The 13,647-nt window shown below is 42.9% G+C and overlaps 1 protein-coding gene across 2 annotated transcripts in view; it reads right to left on the bottom strand.

Annotated features, from left to right (window-relative positions):
- Positions 1-13,647, bottom strand: part of CNKSR2 (connector enhancer of kinase suppressor of Ras 2) — a 1,535,139-nt gene that overhangs the window by 562,991 nt on the left and 958,501 nt on the right. For both annotated transcript variants that reach the window (XM_078656116.1, XM_078656115.1), the window contains 2 exons: positions 6,746-6,960; positions 946-1,035 (listed from right to left, as the gene is read on the bottom strand). In XM_078656116.1, coding sequence (XP_078512242.1) covers positions 946-1,035; positions 6,746-6,960 — 305 coding nt within the window. The remainder of the gene's footprint in view (positions 1-945; positions 1,036-6,745; positions 6,961-13,647) is intronic.

Here is a 13,647-nt window from a genome sequence, read left to right on the forward strand (position 1 = left end):
GTGGCTGGCTGGGAACGGGTGGGGGGACAAAATATTTTAAAAGAAAACACTTACCTCCTCACGCCGTGGCCGGCACCTTCTCTTCTCCCCCTTTACTGAAGATTCAGGAATCACAAAGGATCCCCTGAGCCAATCACAACGCTGCAAACCAGCTTTGTGATTTGCATGAGTGCCACAGTTTGGGCACAGACTGGGACAGGGAGCCTGTGCATGTTCCCCAATCAGGTTGTAATACAGCCTGGGTGGGGAACATGCAAAGTGCGCAGGACGGTTTGGCCGGGGCGAGACGGCCAGACATGCAGCCCTGCGCACGTAGTGTGCACAGTCCACTCCTCCTCCCTGGATCATGTCCCGCCCTGTCCTAACCCAGCCCTGCAGAAATTAAATTAAAAATGATAATAACTTTGTTATTATCATTTTATTTCTCCCTTTTCCACTGCTCTGAGAGCAGTGGGGCAACGCTCCTCCGCCTTAGAGGAGGAGCCGCCCCTATGTCAGTCCCCATTACCAGGGATAAACTCCTAATTGGGACTTATTTAACTGAACTGATAAATGCCAAACTAGAGGAGCCAGCTTTAATACATCTGAAGAATATGGGCCCAAACACCGGGCCACTGATAAAGGGGGCATAAGTACTTGAGGCTTTAATACATTAATCCTCATGCACACCGTAGGAGCCATAGACATTTAATGTTGCCATGACATATGCGACACCTCAAATTAGTCCTTATATTCTAGCCAACAGCAGTTTGCAAGGTAGGTTTTAAAACCTTGCACTGTTACAAGTCTCCAGGAAGCAATCTACGTTTGGCTAAAAAGCCAGGACCTACTGAAGATGTCACACACGCCAAGGACGAACTCTAGAGGAAAGGTAAACATTTCATTTGCAGTATGTTCTATGGCACTAGACAGCCATGCTATTGCTTTAATAGGCTGTGGGTTTACCTCTTCTGCTGTCTCTTTTCACCTTGGTTGGTTCTTCATAGTCACCGCCCCAATTGTATTCCACTGGCATGGAGATAGGTCGTAGCTTCCCTGGAAAACATAAGCAAATTATGAGTTGTTTTTCTATTAATCAAGAGACAATAATTCATCTTTGCTTTACTCGTTCCAATACTCCGAACGCAAGTAAATTATCACTCATTATCTTTTTTTTAGTTAATGCACAGTTTATTGGCAGAAAGCAAGATGTGTGCTTAATAGTGTAATAGAAAATCATTGCGGGTTAACCCCTTCCGCGCTCATGACGAGCTCAGCTCGTCATGAGTGACGACGCTCGTACGCTCATGACAAGCTAAGCTCGTCATGTAACGCGTTTTTTTAAAAAACGCAGCGCGCAGCGGGAAAACCGCTAGCGCGCATGCGGTTAAAGGAAACCCACTTTCAATTTTCTTTGCTATTGACCCAGCTCGTTTTCCATCAGTTGTTGGAAACCTGATTATTTTATTTATCTCCACCTGTTCATTAAAAGACAAAAACCCTTTAATCTACACCTACAAAGACATACACTGAAGAAAACTCAATATTGTAAACTATGGTTATGTTGCCTACAGAGCTACATCGTCCATGCATGCATGGTTTTCATTTCCAGCAGTGACTGTTGCATCAAATGCATGTGATTCATGGAGCTACAATTGATGACTTTTATGTTCTCAAAGACAAGCATAATGAAGAGTGGAAGTAGAAATAATGTCAGCTACGAATGTGGCAATAAGGTGCATCATAGATTCAAGGTTAGCCAGATAGACTGGTTTGCCCATCCCACATCCACATTGTCCTGGCCTCTTTCACCCCCAACGCTTCTGCACCCCCTCATCATACCCATTGGAATTACCCATCCCTTGACTATAACACTAGTTGAGGGATGCAGGCAATTAGGCACTGATCGAAAATATTAGCAACATATTTTAGCCAAGCTATAGTTATCTGAATGAATAATACAAATGGATAGATACATTAGGCCAAGGAGAACAAACTAAACAAACAGCAATAAGCAGGCAGAGAGCCCAAAATGTAGGGATTGATCATTTTAATGGATGAGCAGCTACACAATAGTGAAAATAAAGGTCTGAAGTCCTAAAATTTCATGACTTAAATTTTAATCAGAGTCAGAGCAAAACTTCAGATACTTACATCTGTTATACTACAGCACCTCTAACCTTTCCGCAAGGGCGGAATGTGATTTGGCTAGTACACAGCACTTACGTCTTAAAGTACAATTTGTTCTGTTGGGAAATGCTTATCTCAAAAGGACCTTAAAGAAAATAATAGAGTTTGTGCCATGGCTCTTCGCTTAATACCAAATATTCAGAGAATGCTACAGCCTTGCCAGTTTTCAAGGTCATCCAACTTGCTTGTAAACCCAGTTATCTGGTATGCAACATATTTAGAAGTATTTACACTGATGCCGTTGCTTCAGTTTCTGATACTTTATCTTAAACCTCTGTCACTGTGAAGCTGATCTCACGTGTTTGCCTTCGGTTGTGTGGTAGCTATTGAAGATGAAGTGTTATTTACTTCGTTAGCTTCCCAATAGAGGTGTATAAGGCAAGCTCCAATAGACAGAGCCGCTGGGTCATTATATTAATCTTAGGAAGCATGTTCATTGGAGTTTTATTTCAGATTAGTACAGCAATAAACAGCTCAATCCTAGTTGATGCTTCTTTTGACTGCTTGTGTGTTCCCTCAATCTCAATCAGGTTGATTAGGCAGTTCAGGGTAAATCAGATTCTGAGCATTTCTCAATTACTTGTGGTATAAATGTTTTAGTTAAACATATCTGCCAGGGGGAAAATTTAAATGCTGTGCGATTCATGGCTTTAAAGAGTTTGTCCCATCCTAATATACTTGGCCGACTCTAGTGGGTGTCTTGGCAGTCAAGTTACATGACATATACCCTCCTGCCAAGAATGTACCAGTCAAAGCAGACATCGATTTCCTGGAATGTTTGTGCTTGGTATTCTGCTAAAGATTTGCAGACACCTGTGTGGGTTGTTTTCCATTTTTGATGATGGTTAGACCTTCACTGCTGGCACTTGTGCTGTCACCTTGATGTGTAATCTGACAAGCTTGAATTGATCCACTTGACTCTAACTTGGTTGAGGTCAGAGTCTGCATGGGGTGAAGGATTTGCAAGGTGCTTGAATTGAGGCTTGTATTTCATCCTGGTGCCTGAGAAGACAGGAGTGGAGTCACAAGGGACTTGCTAGGGGTAATGACACCCTTACCAAAGGTCTGCTGCATTGTGGGAGTATCTATTCAGCACTATTATTGGCAATTGAATGAGCATGGCTAGAGGCTTAATTAAAATCAGAAAAAGTCCCATGCTGGACCGAACAGCTGGAACATCTAGCATAACATTTGGGACCAGAGCAGGTATGCAGTATGTATTTTGCTACTCAGGATTCGAAATTTCAAGAACCTCTATGAAGATTTAATAGGCTTGTGTACGAGCCAGAGTAGGGCAAATGCTACCAAATTTAAGTGAGAGCTTAACAAACCACTCAAATAAAACACCAAATTGCCTTCTGTTTCATCCTTGACAGGAAGATTGGGGTCTACTCCTTTAGAAGAGGATGTCACCTTTTTAATGACTGCAGCTCTTCTGGCTTCGATTACTATGGAATCCTCAGTGCCTTCTCCAGGCCTCTCTTCCTGAGCTTATAGATATCCGTGGGTGCCCCACTCCCATAAGAATAGCTTGTCTCAATGTTGTGATGCATAAGGGTTTGTTTTTCTGTGAATCCTCCCTGTCACATCTTGGAATAACTATGACCAATCTCCCACAATCACTTACCGCTTTACCTTGCTCTACCAGGCACATTTGATGTGTGTGGGTATCAGAAAAGAAGAACTGTGTGACGCTCTAGTGGCCTACAACATTTGTATTGCTTCTTCCCTTCCTCCACCAGTCTTTTCATATCTCACCATCTCGTTTCCTTTGTCTGCCCATTGTGTTGAGGTAGGTAACTTGTTGGTCCAGCGTATCCCTCCAGCTTGGTAACACAAAGTGGATAGAGCTAGAGTGGGTGGCCGAAGATGCCAGTGTTCAAGTCTGAAAGCAAGAGCCTGAATTAGAGTTTTGCAGATAGGGTACTCTGCAAACAATGTGGCAGAATACCCTGTCTGTCAAACTGATAGTTTGACTGCTCTGTTTAGAGCCAGTAGACCACCAAGTATCTGATGGTATTGCCTCTGTTGACGCCATCAGCTGAAACCATTTCCATCAGCTAAAACAGAGTTGGCGCCCTCAGTGTAGTTGCATCAGGCAGTCGATTTAGAGATGCTCTGATGTACTTTTTGTCAGGAGTCATTAAAAAGGACTCTAACACCTTGGGCGAGAATTCCCAGTTTTTCAGGGTCAAAATGTTGGCAGCTTGTTTTAAAAAAAAATAAGAAAGTTTGCTGAGCAGCCACTAAGCAAGCTTTCAGTGCCTTCAGAGGATGTGTTGTGTCAGGAAGATGTTCCCTTCTGAAGACACAGAGATCTCCTTAAGGCTGGCAAAGAACTCTAAATATTGTAGCTATTAGTCTAGCTAGTGTATTTTCACTGTATTTTTAAATTTGGACAACTGTGAGATATCATTAAAATCTACAATCTACTCAGCTGATCCAATTTTACCTGTATTCACACCTATTGTTTAACTCACTTTTTGCACTGCTTATTCAGTAACCACAAATACGTTTATACTCTTTTGACATACCATCCTTCTTGATAACACATTCATTTAAGAACTACACATAGCCTTGAAAATATCAATAGGCTGTGTTGTGTTGTCTTGTCTCCTGGGCAAGGAGAACCCAAATGATGTTAAAAAGGGCGGTACAGAATGGTTACTGATGGGAATAATTGCCCATGTCTTTGAGTCTTAACTCAGTAATTATATGTCACACTTGTCTGCATTTTGGTTCTCCACTGCTTTATTTGTGTTCTGTTGGGGTTTGCGTCCACAGTCATATGGTTAGTTGACCCCTAGATACTGGTTGTGTTTTGAATGTTGACAATCTTCACCTTTTCATGGCGCACTTCCATTCCTTCTCTATCACAAAATATTCAGAACATTTTGCCACATCCATATGTACCATTATACAGTCCTTTTCACTGCCATTTTTAGAGGTGTGTCAGCCACTGACACCTCAGGTAAGGCTAGAGCTAGAGACCTGGCTCTTGTTCAGCACCAAGAATTAAAACAAAAACAAACAAAACATAAACCTTTGATGTTAAAAAGGAGAGAAAGACGATAACCATCTACTGGCTAAATTGCATAAAGTGAAACCAGAAAGCCTGAGATTATTCCTAGCGTCCCCGTTTGACCAAATTGTATGACCCTGGACAAATATTTTATTTCACTGACTGTCCTATTTTTCATTATCACATATGACAGCACCTTCAAAGAATTGAGTCCAGGATGTGCACTGCAGAAACATCTTGTGTTTGATACAATAGAATAGATGCTGCTCCATTTTGGTTGCAGTAGATATTGCTTTATTCCAAGTGAAAATGTATTGTACAGTTCGTAGTCATGTAATGGTTTTAATTAATCGAACATGAATGAATAAATTACTTACTATTTACCATCTATAATGAGAATCGAGGCCACATTTACGGCACACATGACAACTGACTTGTCTTTTAGTTTACTGATGCCATAATGACATTCCGTCCAAAAAGCCAAGTCAAACCTTTACACTCCTAATTTGTTGTCCCTCCCACCTCTGCCATTTTCCTGTACACATTCATGTAAAGGTGGTCTTAAGAAGCCTTCTGCTTTTGTATTGTGCTCACCAAGAATTTTTTGCAAACCTGCATACACTTTACATTGCCCGTAGCCGCTAATTTTTAAGGCAAAGGCTTGTGATTTTTCTTAAAATGAACAAGTTACCTTACAAGAATTGTTTAAATCTTTCAATGGTCTGCGTGTATGCCAGGTTCTTTGCTCAATATACCCTTATATACATATGCACTGCAATCAACTGCCGCTGAGCATGTTATTGATGCACTAACATTCCACATCACTTTGCTAAGCCCTTCCACGTTTTTACACTCAGGAGTATTGTCAAGTAAGCAATGAGGATGAAACTTGATGAACTTAGTACAAGAGTTATATTATTTTTAAACAAAAAGTAGTAAATATATAGGGGCTTATTTATGAGCCCTTTGTGCCAGCGGTTGCATCCATTTTGTGACACTTCCGCTGCGTAAAAAATGTGCCTAATTTACAAAGTGACTCTGTAAAGCCCTGCGCTACCTTATACCTGTGTCAGGTATAATGTATGCAGGGTGGGTGTTTTCCAGCAAAAAAGGCTTGTAGAAGTGTTGCAGTGAAATCTATAATATTTCACTGCAACACTTCTAGGACGCCACTGCGTCAAATATTCACACCTGTCTCACAGCAGGCGTAAGACTGATGCATGCAAGCCCCACGTGAAAGGACACATTGCTGGAGTTGTATCTGTTTTCAGACACACCCCAGCAATGTATCACTTTTGCATCTAAAGATATGTCAGAAATGCTGAAGTATCTGTAAATCCTTGTGACATGGAGCACCATACAGTAAACACGGCTCATCCATAGTCTCGCAAGCAGGGCGCACTGAAAAATGTTGCATCTCTGTTTTCACACAGTGAATCAACACTTTTCAATAAATGAGGCCCATATTTCATCACAAGTCAAATACAATTCTGATGAAAGTATCTGATACCATAATGTGCTTTGTTTTCAAAGAACGGAGGTTCTTACTCTTACCATACGTGGGGGTGCTTTCTCTCCTCCCTGCAGGGACACTTGCCCTCCCTTTCTCGTATTCATAGCAGTAAAGGATGGCGTCTTCTTCAACAACATTAAAGTGCTTCCGGTACTCCTGATCAAGAAATGAATTTGGCGATTCGGATCCTTTAGGCACAGGTTTTCCCATAATGTGTCTGGATACATCATCACATCGTAGATCTCCCTTTTCATCTCTGAGGTTAACAAATAAATATGTCAGATTGATTATTTGAGAGATTCGAATGGAAAAATGAATTATACATCTTTTTATAGCAACATTGGTGTTCATTTTATTCTGGCCATTTGTACATTAGTTTTTAAAGAGATATGTTGTTATTTATTAACTGTTCACCATTGTATTTCATATACTGGATACTGGAGCAAATTTGTGAATGTGGAAACCTTTTATAGCATTTTAGCCAAAATAAAGAATGATGATGATTTATACATAAACATATGTACATATTCATAAAAATACCTTGAGTTGAATGGCAACAAATTGTGTGGAAGGCAGTAGCATCAGCAAAGGATGCCAATCTGTTGTTGCGAAGAGGACACATGGAATCACATATATGATACAGAAAATATCAATAATTACAGTACATGTGACAAAGGCAATTACATCATCAATCACATCTCTTCTGAGATCGCATTTGACATCGGAAATGGCACTGATGAAGCCACTTCGCATAAGAGATTAGCAATCTCTACATTAATAGCATTGTTGCTGACTGCACCTTTAAAGACAACATACAAGCTAGTTGGGTAGATCAGTGCTTACATTAATGTGTATCTGTGCAAGCTGAAGCTCACACATTTCAAATTAAGAGAACTGACTTGGCTTTATATGTTCGAAAAACACATATTACTCATCTTGGGTAACAATAGTACCTTCGATTTACAGTGGAAAGAAAGCTATGCTAGGAAACTGCAAGACTGGGAGAAAGATTTAGATAAAACATGGTGTGCAAGTTATGGTTTTCCAGGCTGTAGAGCGAGTTATGGGTTGTTTTCCTAACCATAGCTTGCCGATTTCAGTAGTTTTTCAGTTTTAATTTGTAACCATAATTGCACCTTAACTATGTTTTTTAAATGGAATTTCTGAGGTGTTTTTAAGCATAACCAAAGCCAGCCGTAACATCGCTTTAACCCATGTTTTTTCAGGGACTTTTTGGGGTGTTTCAATCATATACCACATCCTAGAGTAGCGCAGAGTGGTCTGTCAACCCCTGCTGTCCACAGTCTTCAGCTATGTGCAATGGGTTAGGCTCAGGGCCTGGTCTCTGACTAATCTTTCTCATTAGCTGCCTTTGTCACGTGGCTCCGGTCCCATTCCAGCAATACCAAACGATCAGATTGGTTGGACGCAGCATCAACAGAAATTATGCTGCCACCATTACAGAACAAACAAGCATTTACAATGCAATGGTCTGGTCCTTGTTAAAGTTAGAGCTATTGGCATTGCTCATGACATTATTTTTGTTTTTAAAACATATAAATAAATGGCATTGTCATTTACAATGCCAATAGCTTAATCTCTCGCAAATGCGAGATCTATTGCATTTGCACCCACACACACACACGCAGAGCCCCACACACACACACACAGAGCCCCACACACACACACACACACACAGAGCCACACAGAGTCACACACACACAGACAGAGCCACACACAAGCTGGGAACAGAGGCACAAAAAGCAGATCACAAGCCGGGAACAGAGGCACAAAAAGCAGATCGCAAGCAGTGTACAGAGGCACAAAAACCGGATCACAAGCAGGGAACAGAGGGACGAAAACCGGATCACAAGCAGGGAACAGAGGCACGAAAACCGGATCACAAGCAGGGAACAGAAGCACGAGCAGGAAACAGAGGCACAAGCAGGGAACAGAGGCACGAGCAGGGAACAGAGGCACAAGCAGGGCACAAGCAGGGAACAGAGGCACAAGCAGGGAACAGAGGCACAAGCAGGGCACAAACAGGGAACGAGGCACAAGCAGGGAACAGAGGTCCAAGCACAGGATTACAAGCAGGGTACAGAGGCACGAACAGGGAACAGAGGCACGAAAACCGGGAACAGAGGCACAGGAACAGAGGCACGAGCAGGGAACAGAGGCACGAGCAGGGAACAAGCAGAGAACAGAGCCACAAACAGGACACAAGCAGGGAACAGAGGCACAAGCAGGGAACAGAGGCACAAACAGGGCACAAGCAGGTAACAGAGGCACAAGCAGGGAACAGAGGCACAAGCTGGGAACATGCAGGGAACAGAGGCACAAGCAAGGAACAGAGGCACAAGCAAGGAACAGAGGCACAAGCAAGGAACAGAGGCACAAGCAAGGAACAGAGGCAGAAGCAAGGAACAGAGGCACGAGCAGGGAACAGAGGCACGAGCAGGGAACAGTGGCACAAGCAGGGAACAGAGGTACAAGCACCGGATGACAAGCAGGGTACAGAGGCACGAACAGGGAACAGAGGCACGAAAACCAGGAACAGAGGCACAGGGAACAGAGGCACGAGCAGGGAACAGAGGCACGAGCAGGGAACAGAGGCACAAAAACCGGGAACAGAGGCACGAAAACCGGGAACAGAGGCACACACACACAGAACATATACAATATCGCTGCTCCAAGAGCCGGTAAGGTTTACTTGTGTATTTATAGGGCGCAGAGAGAAATAGAGCATACATGTCTAAAATTGAGTGAATATAATTGGCGTAATTTAGACACTTTGAAGGCCCCTTCCACAGAACTCAACAATTCAGTCACATAATTAAAACATTTCCAATATTAGTTATTTACATCAAAATCATCGTAAGGTCATAAGTTCTGCCTGGTTTTAGTCTGTCAGTTGTGTTACATATCTGATGCAATAACAAAAATTTCAGAGTCATCAAAATACTGTTCAGATGGCACACTTAGGAAATCATAGAAATGTAGTTTACATGTTTAAGCCACGCTCCTAATTACATAAACCACGCTCCATTTAAAGACCACCCCAGCCACTATTTTCACCCCCCTTAAAGCCCTGAGTGGAGTAATACTACTGAGAACGAATGCTTCTAGTGGTGCGCCAGGTAAGAACTACATGTTTAAAGTAGGAGTAAACAAAATAAATCATGAATAGTAAGGGGAGATGATTTGTTTCCAAAACATACAGGACCAGTTATAAATCTAGTTCTGTCTAAAGAAAACACCAGCTATGTTCACCTACTTTTAAGTTTTTGTTCACAATAAATAAACCAAACGGAAGAAAGAACTAGTAAAGAAGTCAAAAGGCAAATGTATAAGGCCTTACGTCTTCGGGAAAAGCACAAACTTGTGTACCACGTACTCCAGTCCTCTTGTCGTGCACAAGAAAAATGCAGATTGACAAAGACTTTTTCATACATGCAAACATTTGGAAAGCAGCAAAAGGGACATTTAAAAAACTTAGGATATATTTACCCTATTGACTTGTATTGAAAAGGGTCAATTTAACGAGAGAGAAAGACTTGAATTAACCTGTTTTGACTTTAAAATTCAGCCATCTCCCGTCTGAATCGGGTATCTCGGCAAGTACACACGTCTTTTTTTAATTGCAATGAATTTTGTTAATAGAGCAATAAAGGCTTTATTCAAGTTCTAGATGATTGATTGTAGCTAATTACACAGTGAAGCGCCCACATACATAACTACCTGGATTGCGGGTGGTGATGTGCGTGTGTGTGTCAGATTACAATTAGGCTGCAACCCCAGTCCACGTCCCCAGTCCACGTCCCCAGTGGGCCGCACGAGAAAATCATAGGAAGCAAAATATAGCTTTTTGCCGACCATTGCCAAAGTCAGGTTGAGTTTAATAGACAATGTCAACTTAATAAAGCCAATTAAAATGGAACAAGTGTCCTAATTTTTGGGGTGAAAGAGGCATCAGCACATGCTAAGAACAGCCACTTGCTAGCACCCGCGAGTTTTTAAAATTAATTAAATGTAATCTTTGATACCGCGTATCCTGTGCTCTTTTCATATACCATTTTTTTCTTTCTTCTATTGCTTTCCTATTGGTTGTTAATTCTTGTGCTGTGGCTTTCGCTATGCTCCTAATAGGTGTTGAATTGAAAATTAACCGCAATACTTACATTGAACAATTCTGCAGCACATCTCATGATCGGAGTCGCCTACGGCTCTTGAATCCAGTTTTATAAGTATCGACCCCAACATCGTTTTTGACGTACTGTGATCAACTTAAGGGATACACTGAGATCATTTTAGCTAGGGTTCAACTCACTGAGCTATCTTATGGGCTATTATTACCTGCACTGAATAGACACATCACACAGAGGCGCGTGCGCACACACAGATATCATGAAGCGCCATGAAGCATTCTCGAGTGCACTAGAGCTTTGTAAAAACGAAATAACAGAAAAACGCTCAGTGACTGGTCGTGAACAGGGCGCTTGTGCGAGTGTGATCGGAGGTTTCACTGGTGCTAAAGGCAACTCACGCACTGCACTCTGTGCTCTTTGTTAAGGGGTCGGGGGCACTCCTGGTTTGTGCAGGGGTTGGTGTAGGTGGGCCCCACGGGTGGACCAGCTGGAGCTTTGGGTACTTAAAGAGTAGAGCCGCGGGTCCTGGCCAGTCCCTTATGTACTTGGTGGGGCCCTGGAGGGCACTGGGTGAAGCTGTGACCTCTAGGTTGTGGTAGAGCTGTAGTCGGCCATGGGTGGAGCTGTGGGAGCTGTGCCAATCGTATGGAGCAGGAGCTACGAGCACTTCGTGGAGGAGGTGGGCGCCGGTTTGAGCTGTGTGAAATTGGTGGACCTGTGGGCTCTGAGCACTAGATGGAGCTGTGTACATTGAATGTATAGAGCTGTAGGCGCTGGGTCACTGAGCTGCAGATCCTGGATAGGTGGAGGGGAGTGCGGTATGCTGTGGGCAGTTAGAGAAGCTGTAGGAGGTGCTGTGGCGAGCATTTGGTTGAGCAGTGTGCGCTAGAATGGATCGGAGCTGCAGGCCCTGGGTGGAGGCGCATGAACTCGCGTACTGTGGCTGCCTTACACGGCGCGCGCTCTTCGTGAGGGTGACCACGTTCAACTGGCATGCGCGGTGAAGGCTCCGAATTTCAACAGTCCGCACCAATCGCCCCTTCCCAGGAGTCTTCCGTGGGTGCCGTGCCAGTCCTCAGCACTTTGTGCTGCCAACAACCCTGAAAGGGACTGACGGCTCGAACCACAGCTCGCGCCAGTCACATGTGACAGGAAAGCAGAATTTCTGCCTGAACCTCCACGGGCAACTAGTAATCAGCGTGTTGCAACAGACAGGAGGCCCTTTGGTGATGGTGATTAACAACAGGGAGGTTTCAAAACAAAAAAACACACGCTAGCAGGTTGAGATGTGAAATTCCAGGGTTTTTGCCGGAAGCGGAAAAAGACCCGCACATTTGCTTGCGTGACGCAATAGAACATTGTGGCAGAGGGTTTGGATGCCTTTCCAAGGGGGCAGCATGTTTGTTTTTTATCTAAAGGTCAATTATTTCTAGCGTGAGAGTGCCCCCTTGACGCTCGTTCCACTGAAACTGGGCGAATGCTTCAGAAGATGATTACAAGTTTGTTAAGGGTGCAACACAAAGATCATAGCAGAGCACAACCTATTAAAATGTACTCTTTATAAAGTGCAGGCAGTGAAACTGGATTGGTGTCCCTACCTTATTACCGGAATCTCTAAAGTAAGCCTGGGCCAAATTTATATTACCCCAGAGTAGTCTCCGTATTCCATGTTACTCAGGGCACAAGTCCTAAAACAAGCGAAGGATAACGTCGTGAGCGTGCGAGCATGCACCTCAGCTGTACCATAGCTGCCAAGGTTTCAGATTGCTATGTGCGACATTTTCATAATTTATGTGTAATTATGAGTGACATGTAAAGAATTATGAGTGACACTTTCTCCAGTGCATAATCAAGCAATGAAGACGAGGGAAACATATAAATTACACCAGCCCTGCCAAGTACCACGCATCAGTGGTTGGACTAACGCACATAGCTGCCAAGATTTTAGCATGCATATTAATGACATTTTTATGTGTATACTCTACTTATGAGTGGCATTTACATCTATCATGTGACACTTGAAATAACATTTTATCAAGAGAAGTTAGAAAGAAAACGTGTATGGTACAAAATAGCAAATCATCCATGTATTGTAATACATAGATTAGATCACCAAATCCAACAAAGGACAGTTTAAGATTTCTAAAGTTGGTGTGCATGAGGTCACAGAGTACTGTGGTTAATCTAATTTTTTAAATAAAATGTAAAATATATTTTGTTTAATTAATTGCAACGGCTAACCGCTCCACCATCATTAACAACCTTAAAAACCCCTTACTGCTCTCTTGACCCCCTCCCTCCTCCTTCAAGGCCTCAAAATAAACAAACGAGGGACAGAGCAGGGGAGGGGGTGATAACAGGGCTTCAGAAAGGGCAATAACTACATCAGAGGGGGCAATAAGAATGCATCAGAGGGAGCATTAACAGGGAATAGAGCAGGCAAAAACGCATCAGAGGGGGCAATAATGAGACCTCAGAGGAGACATTAACAGAACAATAGAGAGGGCAACACTGGCATCAAAGTTGGCAGTAATGAGGCATCGGAAGGGGTATTAACGGACAGATGGAGCAGGCAATTACGGCATGAGGCAGGACAATAATATCACGGGTAATGGGTTAATAACAGGGCAGTAAAGAAAGAAATCATACTACTTTCGAGAGAACAATATTACTGCATCTGAGGGGGCCTTAAGAGGGCATCAGGGGGTAACATGGCATCAAAAAGGACAATGATAAGGCCATACAGGTGTAACAGAGCATCAGTGGCAGGAATAATAGCAAATTAGATAAGACAA

Source organism: Lissotriton helveticus, chromosome 8 (genome assembly GCF_964261635.1).
Source record: "Lissotriton helveticus chromosome 8, aLisHel1.1, whole genome shotgun sequence".
NCBI lineage: Eukaryota > Metazoa > Chordata > Amphibia > Caudata > Salamandridae > Lissotriton > Lissotriton helveticus.